Source organism: Nymphaea colorata, chromosome 9 (assembly GCF_008831285.2).
Source record: "Nymphaea colorata isolate Beijing-Zhang1983 chromosome 9, ASM883128v2, whole genome shotgun sequence".
Taxonomy (NCBI): domain Eukaryota; kingdom Viridiplantae; phylum Streptophyta; class Magnoliopsida; order Nymphaeales; family Nymphaeaceae; genus Nymphaea; species Nymphaea colorata.
Genome location: NC_045146.1, coordinates 21,016,561 through 21,044,219, shown reverse-complemented (window position 1 = coordinate 21,044,219; position 27,659 = coordinate 21,016,561). Strand labels below are relative to the sequence as shown.

At 40.2% G+C, this 27,659-nt stretch overlaps 2 protein-coding genes and 2 pseudogenes across 2 annotated transcripts; 3 read left to right on the top strand and 1 right to left on the bottom strand.

The window, feature by feature from the left end:
• The first annotated feature begins 1,943 nt into the window (after positions 1–1,943).
• Positions 1,944–5,709, top strand: LOC116260296 (uncharacterized). Its single transcript, XM_031638526.2, has 4 exons — positions 1,944–2,371; positions 2,472–2,614; positions 4,222–4,462; positions 4,752–5,709. Exons 1-4 carry the CDS (start codon positions 1,944–1,946, stop codon positions 4,780–4,782), a joined length of 843 nt encoding a protein of 280 aa, XP_031494386.1. The 3' UTR covers positions 4,783–5,709.
• Positions 5,710–5,849: 140 nt separating this feature from the next.
• Positions 5,850–7,698, bottom strand: LOC116260297 (magnesium-chelatase subunit ChlD, chloroplastic-like; annotated as a pseudogene).
• Positions 7,699–13,876: 6,178 nt separating this feature from the next.
• LOC116260667 (28 kDa ribonucleoprotein, chloroplastic-like) lies at positions 13,877–18,293 on the top strand (annotated as a pseudogene).
• A 7,151-nt stretch (positions 18,294–25,444) lies between these two features.
• On the top strand, positions 25,445–27,389 carry LOC116261468 (WD repeat-containing protein LWD2-like). Its single transcript, XM_031640238.2, has 2 exons — positions 25,445–26,352; positions 26,768–27,389. The coding sequence occupies exons 1-2, from the start codon at positions 25,664–25,666 to the stop codon at positions 27,129–27,131; spliced, it is 1,053 nt and encodes a 350-aa protein (XP_031496098.1). The 5' UTR covers positions 25,445–25,663; the 3' UTR covers positions 27,132–27,389.
• Positions 27,390–27,659: the final 270 nt, after the last annotated feature.

The following is a 27,659-nucleotide window of genomic DNA, read 5'->3' as shown; positions in this document are numbered from 1 at the left end:
TTTTGGCATTTTACAAATCCCCCTTTAACTGAAGAATATGAATATTTGATTGAAATGCATGGGCGTTAGCTAGGGCTACCCAGGCTTCCCGAGCCGTGTCATAAGAAATAATTTGAGTGAGTATAGACTCACTAACAGTAGACAATATCCAGCTTAACGCAAGCTGGTCGGAGCGTTTCCATTTGATGTACTCCAGATTAATTTCTGTGGAATTAGCATTCAGTTTTTCCAGTGGAGGAGTAGAAGAGCCGTCAACATACCTCAATAAGTCCTGGCTATACATGGCACTATGAAGTTGCGATTTCCAGAGAAGGTAATTGTTTTCGTCCAACTTGACAGATACGAGGCTTGCAATAGCATTCCATTGATGATTGACGGTTGTCTTGGTAAATTGTTGAAAACCGACGGCACTTGTAAAAATAATATCTCAACAACAGATACTCCAAAAAATTTGAAAATTGGTAGGAATGATCCTCAGCTATAAACGATTTCAACGAGCCCTTGGTCGACCTTTGAAAATGCCGACTTCTCCCTTTGCTCCTGATACCATGTAAAAATTAGAAAGAGAGAGAGAGACAAAGAGGGAGAGAGAGAGAGAGAGAGAGAGCACATAAGAAATTACGTGGTTCGGTCAAACTCGACCTACGTCCACGAAGCCTTTCCTTCTCTACAATTCTAAAAAAAGGAATACTTTCTTACAACCACTAAATTTTGAGAGAGGAAAGAATACTAAATAAAAATTTTAGGCTGGTCTGTCAAGATCCAAAAATCTTAGATCTTGATTACAATTTGAATTTCTTTTTCTTTGGAATAGATTTTGGCATCTTCATGTGTTGGAGCATTTGTTGTTTTCCTCTTTTCAGCATCAATTGCATTTCTTCTATATTTGGCTTGAAATTCAAAATTTGATTTACCTTGTAAGATTGGTAAGGACGTTGGATCGACAACCATATCTCTAACTTTTCTAAGGCATACCTTTCTCTCCATTGCCCACTCCCCACCAATGCAAATGCAAGAAAAGATAGAGAAATGAGTCTTTAATAAAATACAAGTGACTCTTATGTACACTAATTACTAACTATGTCAGAACATAAATATTTCTCCTCTATTATGCTTGTTGCAACCAACACTCAAGCACACATGGCAGAAATAACAAAAAAAAAAGGAGTGAAGAAATCAAACTATGTTATTCTAAAACAAACCTGGCTCTTACCATAAAAAGAAACCTTCCCACGAAGTGCCATTACCGGGAATGATTTGCGTCTTCGGTGGCCGCAAATACATACCGGTGATTATAATAACTTGTATAGTTTATTCCAGTGTCTTCCGTTATCGATATAGATTGTTGATGAAATTAAAACCCCAATTCCCCCACTCTAATTTCATTCTACTCGCCTGTTTGGTTGAAGGGAAAGGGAAGGAAAGGGAGGGATTGAGCAATCCCTCCTTTGTTTGGTTGGCTAACTAAAAAGGAGGGAAAGAGAGGGAAATGGGTAAAGTGTGTTTGGTTGGGAGGGGAGGGAAATGGAAGAGAGGGAAAGGAAAGAATTGTGTAGTGTAAATGAAATCCCTCTCAAACCGGACGGATTAAGAAAGAAAAGAAAGGAAGGGAGAAGCAAAAGTGTTGACTGCCCACAATACCCCTTTTTTCACGTTCTTAATTTTTTAAACATTTTGACTGTTAGGAGTATTATTGTAAATATTAACTTTTCCTTTCCTTTCCTTTTTTTTTTTTTTTTAAGTTATGTTTATGAGAGAGGGAGATGAAAGAATAACATAGAAGAAAAGATAAAACAATCACCCAGGGTTTATAAACTCGAGCTCGCATCGTTTAACATTTCAACCATACATTTGAACTCGATTTCAATTTGTTTATAAATGATTCATGTTCCTTTCTCAAATCGTCTAGAATTTCTTCCCGCGCCCCTCGTTGTCCAAACCCCATGGCCGTTGCTCCAATCGCCACCTGCCGCCGGTCTCTCCATTCACCCGTCGGTCGTCTGTTTCGGGCGTCGGTCCAACACCAGCGAGAAAGAGAGAAGGGGGCCATCGCGGCATCCCTTGCCCTTCTTCTGGTGGCCGTTGATCCACGGGTGTCATTTTCAGGCTCAACGCTCCAACTCTGGAAATCCTGCAATCGATCGTCGTTTCTAGAGACGTCTTCTTCCTGGTCGCCATCGGTCGCCCTCGAAAATGCCTCGTCAAAGCCTACCGAGGAGGAGAAGCTGTGCGTCCCTAGTTTTTTTATCTGCGCCTTTCCTCTTGCTGGCGATGCCGAGGTCATCGATTTTTCCTTCTCCTCCTCCTTGCAAGCTTCCTCTCGATCTGTTGCCTATTCCCCTAGTAATGTTGCTAGTTCCGAATCTGCACGGTAATTTTTTTTCTTCCTTTTTATTTCTTTTGTCTCTATTCTACATGTCTTCGCCGGGGTGCACAGTAAACTCTTTTTTTTCTTGCAAGCCACTCTTCAGATATTGTTGCAGAACTGTACTAGTGCCTGCGCCAACACATGTAAGATTTATCAAAAATTCATCCCCAGCCTTCTCAGCTAGCCGGCCCCTTGAATGTCTGTGCATGTCTCGGCATCAATTTTTAGTTCATCAAAATACCGTCGGTAAGCAAATTGATGAAGAAAAGTTCATAATTCATATGCAAGGGCAGGGAACGAGGGCTGAGTGGGCCTGATCCCCTTTTCTTATGTATCAAAATGCCCCATAAACGACATTCACACCCAAAAAGGAAAAATAAAAACGGTGTATAGTCTGGCCTCTCATGGCGTGCACTAAATTCTGCATTAATTAGCTTCTTTGGAAGAATGAAAGAAAGAAAGAACAGCAGAAGATAGTGCCCTGCTCTTTCTCATCGTTGTTTCTTCTGATTACTTTACCTGTGTAATTTCCGCCTTGACCTGTTTTTGCACCTTATGAAGACGAGGACGCGTGAACATCCAGCAAACCGCCGAGCAAATCATTGGAGGAGGATTGCAGTATGAATAGTCCTTTTATTTGTGACCCTTCAACTCATACCAATTCAGATGCCTTACATGTTACAACAAAATTTATTGTTTAGTAATGGTTCGTGTCTAAATGCAGGACATGGATGCGATGAAATAATTCTAGGATTTCATTCTTTTTGAAAGTCTATATCCTAAATTATGAGTCCAGTGTTATGACAGCGCATTCTCTTGCATTCCATTTACCATTGCTATTTGTCCTAAAGGAAAATTTTGGATATGTGAATTTGTTTACTGCATATGTCTCTGTCTCTCTCTGTCTGTGTTCTGAATTTGTTTCCAGTATGATATGTGAATAAAGTATATTGTAGTTTTTTCCTGCTTTTTTATGGAAATATTGGTGGAAAATCGATAACAAAAACTTTGTTTTGGGAAGTTTGTGGAGACTGTTTGTGGTTGCGAGTTACTCATATTGTCTGTTTTCTTTATTTAGAAAGTTAGTGGACTTTTTTGTGGATTGTGCCTTATTGCGTGTTGGGTTGTTGCTGAATTTCATCACCGACATACAGGGAGTTGATACTCATATTGACCATAATTGCTATTGAAATTTCAAGGCTCATCTGTTGTTTCGATGGTCCAAATTCATGCTTGGTGTGAAATTTTGTTTTAATTGATCGTCTTTTTATTAGGCAACCTGTGGTTAGGCAGATCTCTGTCATTTATGCCAAGAACTACATTTGGGTACACTTGAAAATTGAACTCTTGGCCTGCTTGACTTCAGAGTTGTAAGTCCCAGATCGAGGACACTCTGGTTTTCTTTCAGCTGAATAGCATAGTAATCCTTAATAGGAAATAAATTCAATGTAGATGAAGTCACATGTAAGTATTTTGACGGACTCATTTTCTTGAGTCTCTAATTATGGTTTAAGCAACAAAAAAGAAAAAATAATGACTTACCTTGGTAGGGAAAACACCATTTTTTCTTTTTTGGTCATAGGCCTATATCGTACCTGTACAAAAGGACCTGGGGCCTAACGTGAGGCCTGGAGTTAGGACCAATATTTTCTATAAAAATTTCTTGTTGCAAGGCCGCAATTTAGTATCCAGCTATAGCAGCTGAATTGAGTTTTTGTTGTATTTTATTTTAGTGCTTAGATTGATCATTGAGAATGATAACTGTTATCATTTCATTATGAATAGTACCTAACAGTTATGCTGAGCTGATAATTCATTCTGCTATCTATTGATCATTCGCCACATATTTGCAGTGATGGTGTCCATCAAGCCTGCGTTGACTACATCCGTCTGCAAACGACGGAATGCTGCTCAATTGGCTTCATTCAAGTTACCGAGAACATGTTTACATGTAATCAAGGAAATAGGGAACAGTTTGCGTGTACCAGGGGCAGTCCTGACTAATGTTGTTCTGATTTTTGGACCTAGAGCTTCGTTGACGTTGGATGGTTCAACATTTAGTTATGAGACAAAAAAACATGGCAAACATACATGGTAATTATGATTTTTGAGCTTTCTTTCTCTGTTTTGTGTCTATTTCTTTTTTTCCAAAACTGTTTCCTAGTGCCGCCTGTTTATTGGTTTAGATAATTAGATTATGTATCACCAGTGGTGGTTGATTTTTGGCGTTTTGCATATTCCTATTCCCCTCCATATTCTAACTCATTGTAATGTAAAAGTGGTTTCAACTGGAAAAAGCTTTTCTCGCTGCCTTTTATTTTCTGTTTTCCACGTCTAGGTTAGCCAAGTTTCTTTTTTCATTTTCTGTGCCGGATTTGTGAAGGTGCTGCTGTCTGATCGGATGGTATAACTGATTTGGGGTGATGATGTAGCTGAATTCAAACCAGAGAGCTTCTTAATAGAAGTTTCAAATGACTCAGTGCATCCGGCGTTCTTTCCATTCAGTTCAGGTCCCTGTATATGCCTTGGTCAGTCAGTTGAGATTAGTTTTTGTGTCTATTATTTTTTCTTTGTTTCTGTGTCATTTAAGGAATTAATGCTAATCGTTCTTAGGGTAGTGGGGATGTGAGGATGCACAGCAAAACCAGCAACAAAATTGTTTTCCTGTAATATACATATTATAAAGCGAGAGAGGGAATGAACTCAAAAAAAAAAAAAAAGGAAAAGTGGGGAAAGAGGAAGGGTGAAGGGAAAGGAGGTGAAAGTGATTTCAATGTCTAGGAAGGGCTCTTGTGGTCTCATTCAGGCTGGTCAAGCGTAACTGAAAATTTCAGACCTATATAGGTTCAAAATCACATTCAACAACTGAGATGGCAATTGATAATTTGACACATTCAAGAACAGAAAAAGTGAACATAAAAAAGTCAGTATTCTTATGGGTCTTTTCTGGACATGGTTTATGTTCTTTTGCTAAGGTTATGTCAACAAACACTATGCTTATAACAACTTATCAGAATCACAAACTTAAAGCAAAAACATGCCAAAATCTGGCACATTTTTTCATAATTCTGTTGTGACAGTTTAGCTGTTGTAAGTTGTAACTGATTTGAGATTCAGATGACATCAGCTCTAAAAGTATTCTATATTGGGATTAAATGGGTTTGTTTCAAGGAAGTTCAAATATTAACTCATTTGCATACAGAATGTTCAGATAGTCCAAGTCAGTTCAGCCATAAATTTTACAGAATTCATTGGCTCAGATACTAAAACAGGTTTCAGAAATGTGTCCAGTATAAAACATATATAGATATGCATAAACCTTGGGTTTGGGTCAGTGACCAGTACACTTACAAATTTTGCATGGTCAAAACAAGTTTAAGATTTAAAACCACCATGATCACAGGTCTGCCGATATCAAGTTAGTTGGACATCTATTTGGTTACGGTAGCAGAAGCATAGGTTTCAAAGGCCTTTTCAAATATATGTCATCACAGCAGTCTATCATTCAACAAGGGACAACCATACAAATATTAAAATATTTTCACCATGAAATTCACATATATGATAAATGACTGCTCAGAAAATGCCTTTTCTTGTCACTTATTCTCCCTAAAACAATTAGGAAATGGACAGACCATTCTTTCGTGTAATCTATCTTTGGAAAGAACTATATTTCCATTATCATTTATCAACTACTCAAGTAAAGGAAAAGAATAATTATCTCCAGATAAACTCTGTTTCTTCCTGAACCATTTGGAAGACACCCTCACTGGACTCCTGAAATTTGGTTGCTACATCGACAGCTGCAATACGATCATCAAAACTCATTGGAAGATCTGCACTGAAAAAGTAAAAAGGGAAATTTTAGATTTTCTAGTGTTTTTGGCAAGCATATGAAGAAATTTTTTGTTAATTTGAGCAGCCAACATGGCACTTCAATGAGTGAATGATAAACAAATAATGCAAGATAGGACTATTAAGAGATTGACTGACAACTTTTGAGGAAATGACTCCAAACCTTAAATTGATTGCAATTCTGTCCAGTAAATGTTCTCGTACAGCACCTTCCTCTGGGTTGTAGGTAGCAATTAGAAGTGGTTTGCATGGATGGCGGAAACTTATACCTTCACGTTCCACAATATTAACTTCTTCTGTCAACACATTCAACAGCAAATTGCTAATCCCTTCATCCAATAGATTTATCTCATCAACATATAGGACACCTCTGTGAGCTTCAGCGAGTAGTCCTGGCTGGAAAACAGTCGTTCCTGTCTTAACAGATTCTTCAACATCAACAGAACCAATAAGTCTGTCTTCTGTTACACCCAGCGGGATCTAGGAAAACATACTTTCAGTCAGGTATTCAGAAAAATAGGAAGGAAAAAAAAACGTTTCTGTTCAGCTGCTACCTGAATGAAAGGAGATCTAACTACTTGAGTTTTAATGTTGCCATCAGCATCATACTGTAGTCTGCTGGCTAAACCATCTTCCCACCTAGAGAATGCAAATATTATGACAAAAAAGAAGAAAAGCTAACTCCGTAGGTTGATCAACCACACAGGTTTTTTTTTTTTTTTCTTTTCAATTTTTTTTGACCACCTCGATGGGCGGGAGTATGGCGTGCAACCCTCTGGCCATCACTGTCTTTGCCGTCCCTCGCTTCCCGGAGATTGCAATTCCGCCAATTTCGCCATCGATAGCACCAAGCAGCAAAGCGGTCTTTATCGCATCCTGCCGGCGATCATTGACGGAAGGAAAACATCCATCAGTTCACATATAGAGAAACTCGACACCAGAGGAGGCAGGGAAAGAAGAGTAAGGAAAGAGTCGAGCACCTGGCCGACGACGGCGGCGAGAGGAAAGAATTGTCGGCCATAAAAGAGTGGGATCGAGGCCTTCGTTTGGTGGCAAGGCCGCTCCATTGGGAGACGCTTTGACAGTGGACTCGGCGGAGACGGCGCGAATGCGGGACGACCGAGCACCCCATCTGAGAGGCCTGGACGGAGGGAGGATGAGGGCATTGGTGCCGCGGAGGAAAGCGGAGGTGGACGAGGACGAAGGACTCTGGTGGTGGCGGTGGTGCTGAAGGAAGCTACTGAGGGAGAGGGCGGACGGAGCGGAAGCCATGCTCCTGCTGTCAGAGAGAAGCGGGTTCGCTTCCTCTTCTTTTTCTTATCCCTTCCAGGACACGCGCTTGCCGTCAGCATTCTCCATATTCATGCGCGCGAGCAGACACACGTCATCGATGAGATTGGGTGGCGCGTTGTAGCTACCTCTTTAGTTTAGGTTCCTGTAAACTACTTGAATTCCTATGTGGTTCAAACACCTGATCTGATTACATCTGAACCATGGCATTCCTAATTTTAACAGGGACACCATGCTGGGTTTATTCATTTTTTTCAAAAAACAATGGCAACAAATCGAACATAGCTACACACATAAAAGATAAAACAGCAAGAAATTGTTTTATTTATTACTAGTGCATACTTTTAATGTTTCTTCTTTCTGAAGTACATAGCTGATACAAGACGTGGTTCATAACTCATAACTATATGTGTAACTCTATAAGGAAAACAGTGCTTCTATAAGGAAAACAGTGCTTCATCTGCTCGTTCTTCCGCCACATAGAAAAAATGTAAGGCATATAAACCATAAATAAAGCAATTTCTTGCTGTTTTATCTTTTATGTGTGTAGCTATGTTCGATTTGTTGCCATTGTTTTTTGAAAAAAAATGAATAAACCCAGCATGGTGTCCCTGTTAAAATTAGGAATGCCATGGTTCAGATGTAATCAGATCAGGTGTTTGAACCACATAGGAATTCAAGTAGTTTACAGGAACCTAAACTAAAGAGGTAGCTAAAAAATGTAAGGCATATAAACCATTAATATATATTTGCATTCTATTCATAAAAGATGTTCTCTCATTTTAAACTTAGAAAATTTTTGGCAACAATTTTGAAACTAGTGCATCATAAATAGGTGAAGAGAATGGTTTATTCTTACAGCCGCATCTGGGGCTTGCCGCACCTATTGGCGACGTCGACCACCTTTTGCATGCTGATCATTCTTTCAATTTCAGGGGTGATGCGGCCGCAGACATGGACGAGGTCGGCGCCCCTGACCGCATTGCTGCAGTCCTCGGAAGGAGGCACCGGCGGCAGCTCCCTGACCACAAACGGTGTGCACCGGGCACCCAGAGTTGCCAGGTCTTGGTCACTAAAGCCTGGCAAATTCTCCAGCACCAGCCCGGCCAGCAACAGGCCCAACACTACCATGCCCACTCTGTAGAACAGAGAGGACTCCATGCCGCTCTCTCTCTCTCTGCCTCGCCCCGTTCCCTTCCCTTGCTACACCGTGCCGTTGGCCCTGTGCATGAGAGCAAGGGATCCGTCTCTTTATAGAGTGCAGCTCAAGTAATAGCCCTTAAGGACTTCATTAAATTAAATGTGGAGGAACACGAGCACAACGTTCATATACTCAGTTTACACGACCGGCATTTCAACTGACAGGTTCTGCCTATGTATGATAATGTGTGTGCGCACACATATTGATATAGGAATTTATTTATATATATATGAATATATATATATATATTCATATATATATAAATAAATTCCTATATCAATATGTGTGCGCACACACATTATCATACATATATATGTACATATATATACTAGGGTAAAACAATGCCCTCTCATAGAATAGAAGAAAAAAGTAATTAACTAGAGGCTTGGGACTTTTGCACGCATATGTAATATTGTATATATACATGTATATGTACATATATATACTAGGGTAAAACAATGCCCTCTCATAGAATAGAAGACAAAAGTAATTAAATTTGTTCCATTTTGTGAGTTTTTCGCCACTAAGTGCTTCAGTTACAAAAAGGAGCTTGGAAGCTTTGATTTTAATGAAGTCTTTGTTTCAGTGCTCCATGAAAGCCGTCTCAATGTGGAAGATGACTCGAAAGTGCAGACAACCACATACCATTAACTGAAAAGAGAATTAATTTTCAACTGACTAAATCTGTTTCATTGTTATCATATAAGCAAAAGTCGAAATTAACGTATATGCAGTCCAAACCAAAAAAATATATGCAACATAAGCCCCTGTACAAGTCAAAATCACAGGGAAAAACAAATTGAGATATATTTATAAATAGCAATATTTTATTATAATTTTATACATTTATAAATATTATTTATATATTTTGTTATAATCGGGTGTCTCCCTGCAACTTGGAAACGTGGACACGTTTAAATGTCCCCCAAAAACCATGGAATGGATCCATTCGACTCTCCTCCACCCATTCAATCTCATAGGACCGTAAAATAAGGGGAGCCGCATAGGTATGAAGAAGTGTCTTCTTCCCCTGCCTTTCCATCTTGGAAGGCGAACAACGGAGGGGAGAGGAAGGAGGTGGTGTTGCCGGTGACGGTGCGGGACGTTTCGATGAGGAAACTACTCCCGAACCTCGACAAAGAAGATGGACTTGACACGGTACTTGAGGTTCCCATTCCAGAGGAGATATTCAACCCAATGGACGGGTCCACGAAATCAAATTCATGGAGCAACGTCAAGACGTGGATGAAATGTTCACAAGTCTCTGCGGTTAGACCGGCAGCACCTCTACCTGGTGTTGGTGGTGGCGGCAACTCCGAGCTCCCACTTCTCCTCAATGTTGTTGGTGCGCCGTTGATCCCGCTACCTGTTCGGAATGATACATGACCGAACCATTCCAAAAAAGTAGCTACCTTTCTACAACACAACCCATGAATCAAGCTGACGGACCACCAGTGTCTGCCATTGAACCGGTCCATCCCATTCCAAGGACTTCTATCGGTTCTAGCTCAGGCACAGGCAGATTCAAGCACATGGCACGAACTCTCACCCACACACTCGCAGTCTCTCTTTCTATTATATAAATAACATGCATTCCTCCAGCTGTGAGAAGAATCCCTCTCACACATGCAATTCAATGTATTTTTTTTTTGTTTGGGTTGTGTTAATGAGGCGGTATATATATATATAGATTGAAAATCATTTTTATATATAGAATTGACAGATTTCTCCAATCTAAGTTTAGACTGAAAATCTTTCGTCCTCAACACACCACTCGATACAATGTACATGTACACTCGTTTTCTCTTTTTGACTAGTGTACAAACAAGGGAAATGTAAAACAAATTTAATAGCCCTTGCTTGAGAAAATCTGAATAATAACAGTGCATCTATTAATTCTCCAACTAGCCACTCACCCCCAACTTCCAAAAAAAAAATGCAAAATAAAATTTATCTTGACTTTAAAAATAAAAAATGAAAAAAGAGAACAAGGATTTCTAATTTCTTCCCAAAAACTTCGTTCTTTTCACTCAAAATTTTTAGACTAAAAGTAAGTACATGAACATTAATGGCTCAGCTTTCTTTTCCTCTATTTTGCTCAAGCAAACTACACTATAAACTAAAGTTGTTTGACAATTATGTGTGCTAAAATTAAAATATGAAAAAAAATATCTTCTTTTTTTCCTTTTAATTTAGCAAGTCACCACCAATGAAGCCGATGCCTCCATCATATCATCGAGTTGTCACAGTCAGCTTACCAATTAAAAGTAAAATACTTTAGAAGTAAAAAAAAAAAGATAAAAAGAACAACTCAACACTGCTGAAGAACAGGTAATCTAGATAGACAAGTATTGCTCCATATATATTTCACCAACCTACAAGTCATTTCTTTGCTATTGAAATGAGAGTGTGCGAAGTACAATAAATCATACACAACTTTTAACAAACAAACATGAGGAAAATGCAACACATGGTTTTAAGCCTGACCTTTAAATTCTCAGCAATCCTAATATGTATTCCATTGTAATCACTTTTATTCGTTAACATGTTTGTTGTCAAATTCCAATTCAGATGAGGAGGCTCTCATGAGTGGATTTCTTTCACATGTGCTCTCAGATTTTACTTTTCCAATTTCACATTTTTTGTGTAATTAACAAAAACTTAAGCACATCAACATCAAGTTTTTGGCTCTTAAAAAAAAGATACAGAATGGTCAGGTATCTTTAAAGCATATTGGGACAAACTATATGATTGTGGATCCGCTTACCAATGGTTTAACACCTAAGGTCTTTCACGAACATGTTGTTCGTATGAGGGTGTTATTCTTGGATGATGTGCTGATTTAGTGGGAGTTTGTATTTTGTTTGCTCTTATGTATAGACCATATTCAGTTTTTCTGCAGAATATAGTTTAAAATTCTTTGGTTCCATTCTATGTTTGTATTTTTGATCTGCATAAGGTTTTAAAGTAGGGCTAGTTGAGAATAGACATGTTGTAATCACATTACATGTAATTCTCATTCTATACATCCATATCAGATCTATGTCATTGATTGTGTTCACATTTGTGATTATTGAAGGTTTAGCTAATTTTAATATAACGAAAGCCGTTTTGGTTCTATATTGATATGGTCATGGACGAGATTGGTGAAAATGACGTCTAATAAGACAATAGTTATGAACTCCTAAAGTTTTATGTAATGTATAAATATATAAAGACATATTTGGCCAAAGTGAGAGATTGTAAGAATCATTTGGTGGGCCGGCACATGTCTATGAAGAATTTCAGACATTATGGTTGTCTTAATGTAAATATCTGCTTAAGTGATTGCGTTTTGGGATATTACGTCATTTAATATGGTATCAGGTATTTTTATGATATATACATACTTGTATGCAATTATGGATTCTTTGGTAGGTTGAATCCGTAATTGCTCACAATATAAAAGGGTTGTGGTCCTTAGGGTCATGCAATGGTTGCTTGAAAGATCGTTTTCTAAGGTTGTCTCTTTTCCATTTGAGAGAGACCGCACGTGTACTGCACAGACCCTGGAAGATCCTACTGCGATCTATCGTTCGTGCTGTTCAGATGGAATCAGGTACGCTTCCGCTACAGTTAAGGTTTTGATTCAATGATTTAACATGAACATAATCCTGTTTAGAGCATATTCGTTTTGTGTATGTAAGAGAGAAATCTCCCAACAAAAAGCACAAAAAGGAACCTGTCTCCATGGAGAAAGCTCGAGGGAGAGAAGGAATAGATGATAGGAGAGAGTCATGACCATAAAAAAGAAGTCTATTTGCAACTTGGTGTTGACGTTGAAGACAGTGCTATGAAAAAAGAAGGAATTAAATATGACAGGCCATGGTTGACAAGTGAAACCGAGAAGCCCAAGTTTCACTATTGAACTGGACTCTTTAAGAAGAAATTAATGGAGGAATTAGAATTAGAGGAATATTGACTTTTGGAAGGTACTGAGAGGCATCATTTCATTATTGTCAAAACGTTCATCCAAAAACTTAGATACTAGCTTTGATTGGTGGGTTGGAAGAAAGCTTCTGCCCAAGCAAAAAAAAAAAAAAAAAAAAACTTGAAAGGAAAAATTGGGGGAAAAATCAGAGTATTGCATGGTTGTAGTTTAATCCATGTAAAGTTTTCAATTGAAAAGACAAATTTGATTCACTTAAGTTTGAAAGCAGCTCTTTCTTTGTAAGTCACGTCTCATAAAGATAGCTGTAAGGCTTCAACGACGATCAAGAAAGGTTGGTCTCACGTCCTTATATCTAAAAACCATTGGATTTCGAATCGGGCGGCTCTAAGGGGCCGTTTGTTACGCTGGAAATCCACACTGTTCAGGCGGAAAGAAATTTTCGACCGTTGAGGCTGATTTGATCGCGTATTGCCTCTTCGCTCACTCGTCTCTCGCAGCCGCAGCCCTCTTCGTCCTTACGCGCCTTGAAGCCGCAGCCTTCTTCATGCTGCCGCTAACCTTCCCCACTCGAATGATCCTGCTGGTCTCCCTCTCTCTCTCTGGCTCTCTCTCCTTCCTTCCCCCCTCCCTCGTGTGTGGGGTAGAACCTGAAGATCTTTGCTTGTATGACGCGGAATGGGACATTGGTTTTGTGGAGTGCCTGATTTTGCTGTCGTTGAAGCAGTCGGGTCGATTGAGAGACGGAGAAGAACAGCTCAGACGATCGCTTTCCCCTCCCCTGCTCCTCCTGCTTCGTGCTGGTGTTTCTCCAGCATAGGAAGGTTTGCCCGGAAACACGACCCTTCTTTCTTGTAGTTTTTTCAAGTTAAGAAGGAACCATAGGATCAGTGTTATGAAGATGAAATTTTTCTTGGTATTTGGTTCTTCAAAGTCTTGGGATTGATTTTGTTCTCCGAGACAGTGAATTTGCTTGATGCATTAGTCTTTGGGGATCTAAAAGCCCCAACTCAATGTCTATTGTGTGGATTTTTTTTTTCCTTTTATTGGTTTTAGTATTGCTAACTACACACTTGTACTGCATGTGTGCAGTTCTCAATTTATTTTCGTTTGTAAATTACATGACACAGTCTTGGTAGCTGCAAGTTCCAATTGCAGAAATGAAGATGCAGGGGAATTAGGTGGATAGCTGTGGGCTTGTGGCCTTCTACAGACCATTCTTCTTTGGGTTAGCATTGAATGCTGCTTTTCTGTCTAACTGTCCTTCTACGGACCATTCTTCTTTGGGTTAGCATTGAATGCTGCTATTCTGTGTAACTGTTCTTCGTATATGCTGTGGGCTTGTGAAACTACACATTTGTAATATGCTGCATTCTTCTTTACAGCATAACTGTTTTTTCTGCTTCGTATATGCTGCATTCTTTTTTGGGATAGCTGTGGGCTTGTGAAACCCTTTCTTTTCACATATATGCTGTAAAGTACAGTTAGTCGTTGTAAATTACATGACACAATCTTCGTAGCTGCAAGTTCCAATTGCAGAAATGAAGATGCAGGGGAATTAGGTGGATAGCTGTGGGCTTGTGGCCTTCTACAGACCATTCTTCTTTGGGTTAGCATTGAATGCTGCTTTTCTGTCATCCCCTTCAATATAAAATTCTAGTTTGCGCGGGCCTGAAGATAAAATACAGTTATGTGCCTTCATGTTCCTTGGCCTGCACAGATAATTGAATATTAAAGAAAATTGTTAAAGTTGACAAATTTCACAACTCAGATATGGGATTTTCTTTCAAATCATCGTGTTTAGCAGAATATATACCTAAGAAACAGTCATTATCTTCCCTTATTAAACATGGGATTTTCTTTCTCAGCATCCAAGATCATGTTTTTTTTCATCCTCAATGCAAAAAAAATGGTGTGCAGAAGGACCAAATATCTCATTTCTTCAAGTTAATTTGGTGGGTCTTGCAAGCAAAGGTAAAGAGCAAAAGAAGAATGGTGCCTGCTTATGAACAGCATGCTCGACCATGGCTCCTTTGCTCCTTTTTCCTGCTGAGATTTGTCTTCTTCGTTCAAAAATTTGCAAAAGGGAATGATCAATCATCTTCAGTGGCCCTACCCTTTGCCTGCAATCATATTTGCCATAGCTCCACGTTTGAATGCATAAAAGATTCTCTCTTATCTACTGCTACTTTGGAACCACAATCAGCGTATGCACTACAATCTGTGAGCTATAGGCCTTATGGAAGTCTTTAACAAGATATATATATATATATAAGTCCTCTTTTTAATGTTTGCAGATGAGCAGTTTACTCCAAAAGCTGCCGTACCGATGTTGCATTGACAATATTAATTGCAATGTTGCAGGAGATCTCGTTGCTCATATCAAGTTCACTGTCTTATTAATGCCCAACGGATCAGATAGGATCACTTCACACGCTCTGCAGGAGTTGCAGCCCACAAGTATGTATCTGGAAATATGTTTTTTATATCAAACTGAGAAAGAATCTTTCTTTATCATCAAACACAGAAATATATTTCTAGAAATATATTTCTCAGTTATCACACACACATCAAAATGGGAATCAGAAAGATTTTTCCTATTCCATTTTTCCATTTCCTATATTTCTAGAAATATATTTCCAGACCATCAAACGGTCCATAAAGAACTAATTTCAGAAAGGCCCCACCGCACTCTATCCGGTTCCTCCTCCGCTCCCTTCCTTTTCTCTCCCGCGGCATTTCGCCCGCAGTCGGAGACGGTCTCCTCAAGTGCCTTCTGCCATGGCAGCATCCTCTTGCTTCTCCTCTTTCTGCCCCTTCCAAACAACTAGAAGCCATTCCCTCTACCCCTCCCCATCATCTCGTGGTTTCCTTAGGTTGTCATCTTCCTCTTGCCCCTCTCTTCCGCTGACCATCTTCGCATCCTCAGCCCGGCAGTCCGCTTCTTCAGGGTCTCAGTACTCCCTTAATGTGTTTCCCGTCATTAATATTAAGAGGCTGTCCAAGATTCTAGCTGTCGTTGAGGAGAAATCGACGGTGGAAACATTGGAGCCTGAGGAATCGATGCCAGAGGACGTGGAGGAGGCATTACCAAGAGAATCTCGACCATTTAAACTCTATGTCTGCAATCTCCCTGAAAGTACTGACGTTGCTGAGTTATCGGAATTGTTCAAGCCATATGGGTCGGTGCTATCGGTAGAGGTATGTTGGTTCTTCCTTTTCCTTTTCCTTTTATAATGCTTATTGTTAGAGGTACGCGAGTGAAGGAACACTGAGAGAATACCCAAATTACTTTGTAGGTGATTTCTTGCCTCTTGATTTTCTTCCAAGGTGTTTAGGATGAATCTCAAGAGTTCATATGTACTAGAAATGCATCTAAGGCAATGCAGGAAAATGCTGTAGAATCTTGATCGACTTGTTTTATGGCCTTCTGTTGGCCAATTTTGTGATTAAATGCTTAATTAGTGCAAGAAATGTTGAAATGAGACCGTCAAGCTTTTGGTTTAATTTTCTGGAACTTTCTTTTTTGTGGTTTTTTAGTGTTGTTATAATTGTTGTTATTATTAATAATTACTAACTTTGTCTTCAGTTTGATCAATAAGACTAACGGTTTCTAATATTTGGAGCACAGTGGGCATATCATTCAGTTAGACGAAAGCTAAGGTGATCTGACGGGTTTTAAGGCTAGAATAATACCAGTAATCTAGTCATTTTTTTCAAAAATTAAATATTTTATTTCTTACTTTTCATCAACTAGATTCTACATGTTTAAATAGCTGCAATATTGTATTAATCAGTAAAAAAAAATATAGGACTTACATTAAAAATTAGTACCTTTAATAGTTGCTTCACGAGTACCTTCCTGATCTGGTCTAGTAGCTTTGTTTTCTTCAGAAATGGTATCTTATTTCTTGGTTACTGATCAATTTTCTTACTTAAATAAGTTTACGTAGTAACCTGTTAGTTCAAATTTTTTTTATTGTATATGTACATATAATTTTCATTGAATACATTAAACTAGTAAAACCAACATATATTTTGCCATGGTCACAACGTGCACCATTGTCCAGCCGTGCAACACCCTTCTTTCCGTTGCCCATGCGACATAGATTCAAGGATATAATGCTGGAACCCACATCCTGCCACATGAAGTCATGTGCTTTGCCAGCAAGAGATCCATCCACCTGCCTAGGGGTATCGGATTATGATTTCAATCTAAAGGAGGTCAGAACTTGAATACCCAGCATGTATCTTTTGCAATACTGTGATATTTAGAAAAGTGCAGTATTAGATTGCATACTTTCTTTCATTTCCATGGCAACAATGAAATTGAAGATAAAGTTGTTCCGTCATGCCTGTGAAGCACCTAAAAACAAGTTTTGTTAGCCTCCTACCATTGTAGAATAGCAGGAAAACGATATAGGTTCTAGCTACAAATAAGTATCGTAAATATGAAATAGCTGTTGCAATGACTCATGATCACTGGTTTGATATTTGAAAGATAATACTGGCTCAGAATACACCAAAATGTCCATAATAAGTTGAGAACTAGTTTCCAGACTAACCAAAGGCTGATGCCGAACAACTTTGAGAACTAGATCATCTGTCCTAAGTACGAGCAGATGAAATTCTGGGGTTTTCTCAGGAGGATGGCTTCATTCTTGGTAGCTTTACTTTATTTGCATTTTCAAATTAATTAGAACTACTTTACTTTTGATCATCTAATGATTTGATGAGCTTCTTTTGATAATATAGTTAAGGATCATGTCATTTTTTAGCTAGATTAGTTGGTTAGTTTACTGGAAGCAGGATGCCTTTCTTTCTTTAGCTAAAAGGTTTCTGATAAAACAGGAAACTTATTTTAGCTCAAATAGATTCAAACTAGTGGACAATTAGTTTTTTTTTTTAAAAAAAAAAATGTCCTGTTTATGCATTCATGATGTTGCTTATGTTGTTAGTTGTTACCAACCTTATGTTTGTCATTATATTTAAACAATTTCGCTTATTTAATCTATTGACTTAAAAAAAGTATGAAGTTTGATGGGGAATGAAGCTTGACACTTCTTCATGCACTTCCAAGTTTCAGTACTTAGAAATTTTATATTTGATTTGCTCACCATTGCAGGTTTCTCGAAATGCTGAGTCTGGCAAAAGTAGAGGATCTGGTTATGTTACAATGAGTTGAAGAGACGAGGCTAAAGCTGCACTTTCTGCATTGGATAGGACTGTGAGTCATGAAATTGTAAGCTTGAGATGAACCTTAGGTGTATTTTCTTGTTTTTCTAATTGATTTCTTTCCATGATGCTGTACTAGGATCTTGGTGGTCGAGATCTATGTGTGAGAATGCTCCTCCTACTTCTCCCAGAACAAAAGAACCTCCTAAACAGAACTTTATCCTTGAGAGTCCTCATAAGCTCTATGTTGGCAATCTTGCATGGTCGGTGAGACCTAAGCACTTGAAGGAGCACTTTAGTCAATATGGAACTGTAGTTAGTGCCAGAATACTGTACGATCGCAAATTGGGGAAAAATAGTGTATATGGTTTTCTGTCTTTTTCATCTGCCGAGGTGCTTGAGGCTGCAAAAGCTTCAGACGGAGTGGTAACGTATCTCAATTCTACGGTTTCAAAATAATAGATATTCTGTGCCTATTTTGTAGCTAGTAAAATGGAAAACTCCATCCGGTGACCAACTAAAATTCCAAACTCTAATTGTCGAACATCAAGAGATGGCTGCCTCTAAATAATATCATCCACAGGCCATGCTGTGAATATCCAGTACCTCCACAGGCCATGATGTGACATACAACCACAACTCTCATCACTTGAGCTGTTTAACGCAACCTCTCAGCCCAACTCTTCAATGCCATTTGAAAGGTAGTTAGTTTCTATAGGAATTGAACCCAACAAGTGTTGCTCATGCACCGTAGGCCCAACCAGCTACACTACACACCCTTTGCCAAAAGAGAGAGAGAGAAAGAGAGCCAAATGCAAAACGTTCTGCAACTTCCTCCAATCTCTGTTCCAATGGCACCTTTTTCTGGAAGACCACCTTTTCAAGAGGGGCTGAGAAGAGAGTGAAAAACGTAAAGCAGATTTAATTTACGATTCGCGGTCGTTATTTGATTTAAAAGTTAACTTTACCCGTCCTCTGTGGTCAAAACGTGGCTTCTGTAGCGTGTAGACTGGTTAGCTTACGAAAATTGTTTTCCCCCGGACATGCGTTTGCCATTGGCTTATTTGTTGGGGGTGCTAATCTTTCCCATTTTATTTGTTGTTAAACAAACCTTTTGTGTTTACTTATTGTTTTAAATCAGGTCAAACACAGATGAAGCTCATTGAGCTGGCCGACGATAGAGTAGCTCCATTTGTGCCTAAAACAGCCAAATGGTGGGGTTTGAGAGCCCAGACGCATCGCTTATTTCAAGTTAGGCATGTTTCCTCCAGACTGCTTGGTAAGTTCATACCATCTAAGTTTGTCATAATAAAACTTGCCCATCTTTTTCCCATTTTCCAAAATATGTTGATGAACTGCACCCGAACATGCTAAGGAAAAAAAAGTGAATCAGGACTAATATTAGGAGAAAACTTGGAGATTGACTGATTTAAACCTATATTTACTAACTAAAATAAAGTGAAAAACAATAATAAAGGTGTCTAAGATTGGGTGTAACCTTATCGTTAAGGCTTTTAAAAATGAAATTTTGTAATGAAACACTCGCAGATATGTTCACAATTTAAAAACCAAACTCCCACGAGGTCGAGCATGGGCCGAAGACAGGGACAGCGATTTATAATAAGAATGATGTGCAAATTAAACTTGCTCTATTATTCATGAATAAACTAAAAACATAAGGGGTTTAAACATCAAAGAGCATAAAAAAATCCTAAGAAAGCAGCTAAGAGTCTGTGTTGGACTCCTCTCGTCTATTGGCTCAATGCAATATCTTCAGACTTCAACCATCCTCCACAAATGTTACTCCGCAACTTAGGTCAGAGCTTAAAGTCTTTCAAAAAAAGTGCGTATACAACGACGCGTTTGATGTGGTGAGTCTGGGTGAGAGTACCAAATGCGTCATTTGATTCAACAGGTGACCATGTCCTTCTCTCACGGTCTCTATTGCGTTAAATAAACTGACGATGGAAATTGACCAAAAAGAAGAGATGCCCAAATGTGTGACAGACAATAAATGGATCTTCTGTGTGCTATGTTGGTTTGGATGTTTTCCAAATAATGATGTAGAATCTCTCATAAATATCACTATTTTGGTTGTAATAAATATTATAACGACTTCATGCTGGCCATTTGGAGTGGGTAAGAGAAGTTGCAAAGGATCTTTGTTATTTCAATCCATAACACAGTGCTTCAGAGGACGCGGGCGGTGTGGGTTTACTAGATCGGGACAATCAATCCATGGATCAGATGCGGTCAAGGAGTAGCAGCTTATCAAAGTGAGTAGCAGCTTATCAAAGTCACCCACTTTGTGGATCACAAGACGTCGACAATTAAATCAAGTTTTCTATTGAGTTCAGTTTCAATAATTTGTGAAAAGCTAATCACACATATTTCTAATTAGAGAAATCCGCAGAGGTGTTTATGGGTACTCTAGTTCCAAAGGCATGATTCAGTTCCAAAGGCGTGTTTGAGATGGATATTTCTCAATGTTATGAAAATATAAAAGCAAAAAATTGAAGATTTAAGGAAAAATGGATGAAAAAGCCACAAATGCTGGTAACAATAGATAATCACAAGCCTAGATTTCCTCTGATTGCACAAAGGCCTTGTGGTTTTTAAAGCTGAGTACTCTCCGTGGATTAAACGTAGCCATTGCATGCTCTCGATAGGCCTCCTACAATCAGATACTTCACAGTTAACTGCAGGGGAGTTCTTGCAGACTTGAATAGAGCATGGCAAAAGCACAACTGAGTTTTAAACTTCATAAAGGTTTGTCTTCTTAGAAATGCTAAAAATTAATGGTATGGTAACTAGTCGATCTTCTAGAATGGTAAATCGTTGTGAACTTGATATATTGATTTACCAATACATCATAGCCATGGTTCATGCTGTTTTTTCAACAGAAAACAGGCTTGATGTAGTCAAATTTAGTCTCAGATGCAATAATCTTACCTTTTGTTTTTTCGTCTCCCTCTTTCCCCTTCATCATCAACAATTGGGCATGTATGTAATGTACAAAAATTTGGAATCTGGAGCTATGTATACGAGCTAGACAAACATCTAGATCGACTGTTGGGTTCAACATCAATTTTTGCTTCTTTTCCTAGTTGATGAAGTGCCTAATGTACCTTAGATGTGTGGAGCACAAAATATCAGATGAGGTTGAATTGAGATTTTCTTTTTTCCTTTTTATGCATTCACGAGCATTTCGTATCAAGTTTGAAGTCCGAGGCAGGAGAACATTCTATAAGTTGAGATTTGACATAATGTTTGCAGCTAGCTAGAATTCAAAGAAAATTTTCATCCCATGGTGGTGGTTTTCCTGAGATACATGAATCCACAGGGAACAAATGTAAATTGCGGCGCGTGCTTGTTTTTACAGTTAGTTCTGCTGACCAGGCGAAGGATCAGGATCTTTTATTTCATTTACTCAGCACCCTAGCAAGCTTTCCTGACAAATATGATATACAAGATCTGTTGGGAGAAGTCTTCTTAAGCATTACAAAATGTTTCTGGTCCTTTTGAAGCATCACCAGATAAATCTTCAGCTGTAGTTCCAACGAGTGCCCCCAATATTGTTAATGTTCAAGGTTCATCTCTACTTCTTATGGAATGATATGGTCCTTCTATCCAGTCCTGTGCAGTATATTACAATTAATTTGGCATGCAATGTAATTGATTTGGCATTTGTCAGGTTTCAAAACGTCGGTGAAGAATATGTCAAGGGTGCTTTCAACGGGGTGCGCCAGAGCTGATCTCATTTTAGTGCCAGGGCTGCCCCTGTTTTATTGTAGCGCGCAAACACATAATTTTAAAGCAATCAGTTCTTATTATTCATACCATAACTGTAGGTAGTACGTTTACTTGCATACAATAATGTATAAATTAAAACACTATTAATGTGCAGGGGACATGAAAAGACACTTAGGATTATTTCGGCAATGGCAATAGTATGTAATAGTTTCATGAAACAATTACAAACTGTTTTCTTTAACAAACTAACCCATAAAGCACGAAATGAAATATCCATGGAGTGCCCAAGAGGTCGATGAACTGCATTCACAAAATCGAGAAACAAACCAACAAGAGATACAGTTGATCTCCTTTACTTATTTAATTAGCCATGACCAGTAAATGAAGCTGGTAATTGTGCCTAATAAGGGTTCACGAGGCATGAATCAACACTCGATGTAGACACTCTTGAAGGGGAATCGCCTGCACCGCTTCTTCCCCTCGCGAGGCAACACGCGCCCATATCCACGGCAGTAACGATGTTTATACACTACGATCTTCGAGTGCCTGCCATCTTTCACGTCGCAATCATACGTGAATCCGCCATTGTACCTGAGGTTGTGGGAGCCGCACCTGTAGTGCTCCTCAGAACGACGGCGGCACCCTGGCGCCTCTACACTCTCAGATAGCTCTTGTGTTTCGCATCGGCAATGCTCGCAAATTCAACAACCACGAGCATTGCCATCAGGGCAGCGATCAAAGCGAAAGATCTGGCCATGGTGGGCTGAAGTCTGATGGTGGACTACTGTGGTGATGATCCATCAGTTTCTTTGCTCATCTATTTATAGAAGGGGAAGGGATAGTGCTGGGAACATCTATGTTTGTGGGTTGAAACATCTAAGCACGATATGAATATTCTATGGATGAAGGACATTGTACTTGTAATCACTGGGAAGATGACCACATCAGTAACAGCAAGACTGCCATCCAGGTGATATCTCGTTCTGCTAATATTCAAATCATACAAGGCTACACAGCTGTCTACACTTTCCGGTGGCGGAGCCTTGTTTTGTTCCCACCCTGAGATTTATGGTTTGAAGGGAAAGCAGCACTCAATCTCTCAATGATAGGATTGCCACCAAACTTTGGTTACAGGGTTTTGCTTTTATCTTTCTCTTTTGCCTTAAAAAAGAACATTGTTGCTTACTCCGTATGGAAGGCAGCATTTTCATATTAATTTGACTGCAAACACTTTTTGGGTAAATGGAATTCAAAAGGTAAAGCAGATTCAATCCGTCGAGCGTTGGATTGAACTCAATAGGTTGGGCAAGAAAGGTCCACCTATACAATATGGTCGTTTGATTGTGTTGGAACACGGCGGAACAGAAGAGACACGTTCTGTTTTGACAAAATTGACACAAACGTCGGACAGAGAACAGTAAAGACAGAACGGACAGAGAACAAAGGGTATAAATAGGAGAGACGTTCCTACGCGTTCCGTCGTTTACCACGGAACAACACATCGAGGAACGCGGACTCCCCGACCCCGAGCTCCTCTTGCCTCGCCCTTTCTCTTTCTTTCCCTCTCTCCTTCTCCTTCGTCTCCGCCCGACCTGCTCATTCTCTTCTGTCTGTCTCCTCCCCAGCTTCCCCTTCTCCTCCATCTCCGCCCCCGTCTCTGCCCCTTCTTCTCTGTCTCCGCCCCGAGCTGCCCCTTCTCTTCGTCTCCACCCGGTCGCTGCCCTAGCCCTTTCTCTTTCTATCCTTCTCCTCCGTCTCCGCCCCCTCGCCCTTTCTCTTTCTCATCCTGAAAATCTATTGCATCTTCACTGGCAGATCCTCCTCACCGTCGCAGTGTGTGCCCTTCCATCTTTTTTTCTGTTCTTGAAGATTCCCACACACGTGCAATCCATCAGACTGATATCTTATTGATATTATGGAAATGAAAAAATTGTAAATGGTCTGCCAAATAACATGGTCCCGTGCCTGGCCAAGGGGCGGTAACTACAAGTGGACGGAAGAAGAGAGTAACTACAGTCTACAGGTATGCTCCTGAGCTTTTCCCCTTTCCATTTTGGAAGTAATGCATTTAAACTCGAAATGCTAGTCATATTGTTTGACACTGATGCTACCCCAAATTTGAATGCAGGTGATATGATAGTTGGACCAACCAAAACTCCTTTCATGGACGAGATATCGACAGGCTTGACACAGTATTACCCAATTTTATGTTCTATATGCCTAGAACTATCTTGCATGCCAAACGTTTGGCAAAATGTTTGAGAGAGAAATGCCAAACAAATGAATGAATGGCATTTGCTCTTGAAGTCGCTTTGAGGTCAGAGTAGCCTTGAGTTTGTAAGTATGGCATGGGCACAAACAAATGAATGGGATCTTATGTTAATCATGTTATTCTGAAACTGATTTTCAGGTATTTTCTCTTCATTAAGATCGATCAATCTAAATGTGCACATGAATTTAGTTTAGAGAGAATGGAAAAGTCATAAAGAATTTGTGAATATGGTTATAACATGCGGCCCACAGGAGCAATGTGAATGGCTTCACAACTGTTCGTGTAGCTGCTTCACCTGCAGAACTTGGGAACCGATACTAGGATCTCCAAACACAAAAACAGAAAAAAAGAATCTTATGTGTTAGGAGCCTTGAAAGTTATGACAAATGTGGACTATCAAAATTTGAAGCCCATATGGAAACCTCAACGTTATCAATATCAGGTGAGATAGGAACATGGATCATCTGTATTGTCTCTAGCCTCTAGGCCATTTGAAGAACTCTCTCTCTCTCTTTCTCGTCAAAATCTGAAACCAGTCTGGGTCTATCTTGGGCCCAACCTGACTCGCATTCCATATGTACAACTGTGTTTTATGTGCTCCGAAGTTACAATAACATTGAAATTTAGACATGGCGGCAGAAACATTTAAAAACCAATAAGCTTTGACAACATTGCCACATGACTGAGACATCATATACTACAAGTTTAATGCACACAATTGTCGGAGTCACGCAGTTCATCTGAGTTTGACGAATCTCTACATTTCAAGTACTACGTGAGTTTGTGATCTTAGCTGTTAGAGAAGAATGCGTAACCTATCGCTTATACACAATGCCCAATAACAAGAGAGAGCGAGAGAGGAAACAGACAGCCTTGGTTGCTTACCATTTGTCATCATGAAGGCGGAGCCTTTTCTGCGGTGCTTTATTGAAGAACATAAGAACAAGAAAAAAAAAAGGAAATTGTAATGTTTCCTACTCTTGTCTCTATTTGTCCCAATCACATATCATAGACGAAATTTCATTTTTTATAATGATTATAAAATTTGTGGAGTGTAGTGATTATTTGGTCGTAATTGGAGATATATTATCAAATTTGTTTACTTGAATTCGGGTTTGAATATAATGTCATATTGCATCGGAACCATTGACATCCCTCTTAAACCCAAAGCGCTTCACGAGAAAATTTCTCTTAAAACAAACGTCAGACAGGACAGATAGAACAGACGTTTTTAAAACAAACGCTGGACAAAATGAACATTGTGTTCTGTTCCTAAAATCATCAAACGGTGGACAAGGAACACCATTATTCATGAGGACAGGACAGTAGTGTAATGGATAGAACGTTCTGTCCGTCTTGTCTCAATGGACAGCAATCAAACAACCTCTAAAGGACACAAGGACTTAGTTTTCGAGCCGAGCGAGATGATCGGTTCATTTCCGAAGCCCATCAGCAGGAAGTCCGAATCACAACTCAGAATGCAAGCGTCGGATCCAGGCACTAAGCAACCTTAGACCCGATCCTCTTTATTTCATGCCTAGAAACTTCTGGCCTCCCCGGCCTCGGCGTTCCCAGATGCTGCTGCGCTTCTTCTTCCTTCTCTCTCTCTCTCTCTCTCTCGCTGACGCTTGTCAAACCCGCCGGCGACAATGACGGGGACGGTCTTGGCGACTACAACCTTCACTTCCTCTTCCTCTCTAAAACCCTAATCCCTCCGTTCTCGCCATCGTCAGCTTCTTCTTCCTCATCCCCTTTGTCTTGGGAGGCACAAAGAGAGATAGAAAGCGTACAGTGATTTAGGAACAGTGAGAGAGGGAGCCGATGGAGAGGCTGGGGTCAGAGAACCAGAAGAACCCGAGCGTCTACAACTACGAGGCCCCCTGGCAGATCTATGGCCTGGCGTGGTCTGCCCGGTCGGATAAACGGTTCCGGCTTGCCGTCGGGAGCTTCATCGAGGAGCCATCCAACCGCGTCCAGATCCTCACCCTCAATGAGGAGAACCCTTCCCTCGGCTTCCGCCGCGACCCTTCCCTCCAATTCGAGCACACCTACCCCCCCACGAAGCTCATGTTCCATCCGGACCCTAGCTCCGTCTCACCGGACCTCCTGGCGACGTCCGGCGACTTCCTCCGCCTCTGGGAAGTCGGCGGCGAAGGCGGGGTGGAGCTCAAGGCAGTGCTTAACAACAGCAAAAGTTCGGAGTTCTCTGCGCCCCTGACGTCGTTCGATTGGAACGACGCGGAACCCAGGAGGATCGGTAGCTGCAGCATCGACACCACCTGCACCGTGTGGGATGTGGAGCGGGAGGCCGTGGAGACGCAGCTCATCGCGCACGACAAGGAGGTCTACGACATCGCTTGGGGGGAGGCCGGCGTTTTCGGCTCCGTCTCCGCCGATGGTTCTGTGAGGATCTTTGATCTCAGGGATAAGGAGCATTCCACCATCATCTACGAGAGCCCCTTTCCGGACACCCCCCTTCTCCGTCTCGCGTGGAACAAGAGGGACCCCAGGCATACTTTCCCCTCCCCTTTTCCCTCTTTCCTTCTTTCTACTTTTAGTTTCACAAAGTAAAAAATGATGCGCTAATAAAATCTTCCCCGTGATTGCTTTCTATTCTTCTTCAACTCTGAGATAACGCTTTTGAAAACGTCATTATTCTGTATCATGTGAACCATACGATTCATTTGTTCAACGGCAGCAGATTTGTGTTTCCCTTTTTGAGCGACCGATATCTTAATGGTTGAATTGGTTTGATTTTTTGCAATTTGGTATGCCTAATTTGCTCCCTGTGATTTATTGTTTAAGAGTTATGGAATGAATTGAGAAGACATAGAAATGTTGATAAGGTGTTATGGAATGATAATTTTTGCGAATTCATGTGCTTTCTGAAATATCATTATAATGGTTGTGAATATGGTTTTTCAGGTACATTGCCACTGTTCTGATGGACTGCAGCAGGGTTGTGGTGTTGGACATACGGATGCCGGCAGTGCCAGTGGTGGAGCTCGACCGGCATCAGGCTAGTGTCAATGCGGTGTCATGGGCGCCACATACTTCCCGGCATCTGTGTTCTGTGGGGGATGATGGGCAGGCACTTATCTGGGAGATGCCGACAGTCATGTCCCCAACTGGGACGGTGGACTTCGGTTGTGGGGAGGACGCTGCGGGCATTGATCCAATACTCGCATATAGTGCATGCAGTGAGATTAATCAAGTCCAGTGGTCCACGCTGCAGCCAGATTGGGTCGCCATTGCCTTTTCTAACAAGTTGCAGGTGCTGAGGGTCTAAGGGATTGCCTTCCTCTTCGTTTTCAAGCTTGCAATGCTTGTCTAAGGTGATTTGGTTGGAAATTCCAGTCGACAGGTGGCTTCTCAGCAATTTGGTTAATCCTGCATATAAAATATATTTTTTATGAATTTGGGGAAATTCAACATTGGAAGAAGAAGGAAGGGAAGAATACCTTTTTTCCATTTGTTTGTTATGTAAAAGCTTAGACGTGGATGCAATTTCGCAGGTTGTTAGCAATTAAAGAAGAATTATATTGCACATGTTCGATCATGTGGTGCTCTCAGTTCTCTTTTTTTTTTTTTTTCCTTCCCCATTGTTTGATTATTTTCATGCGTTAGGTTGAGATATTCGTATGGTTGCAGTGGAATGGCTTGCCCTCCTTTGGGTCTCTCAGTGGGTATCCTCCTATCCAGTAATGGCACCATGGTTTTCAGTACTCTTGAAGATGCTTTTTAAGAAAAATTTTGGCTGGCAGTAACTTAAACTGGCCATCTTTCTGAATGTACTTTAACATCAACATGAATTAAA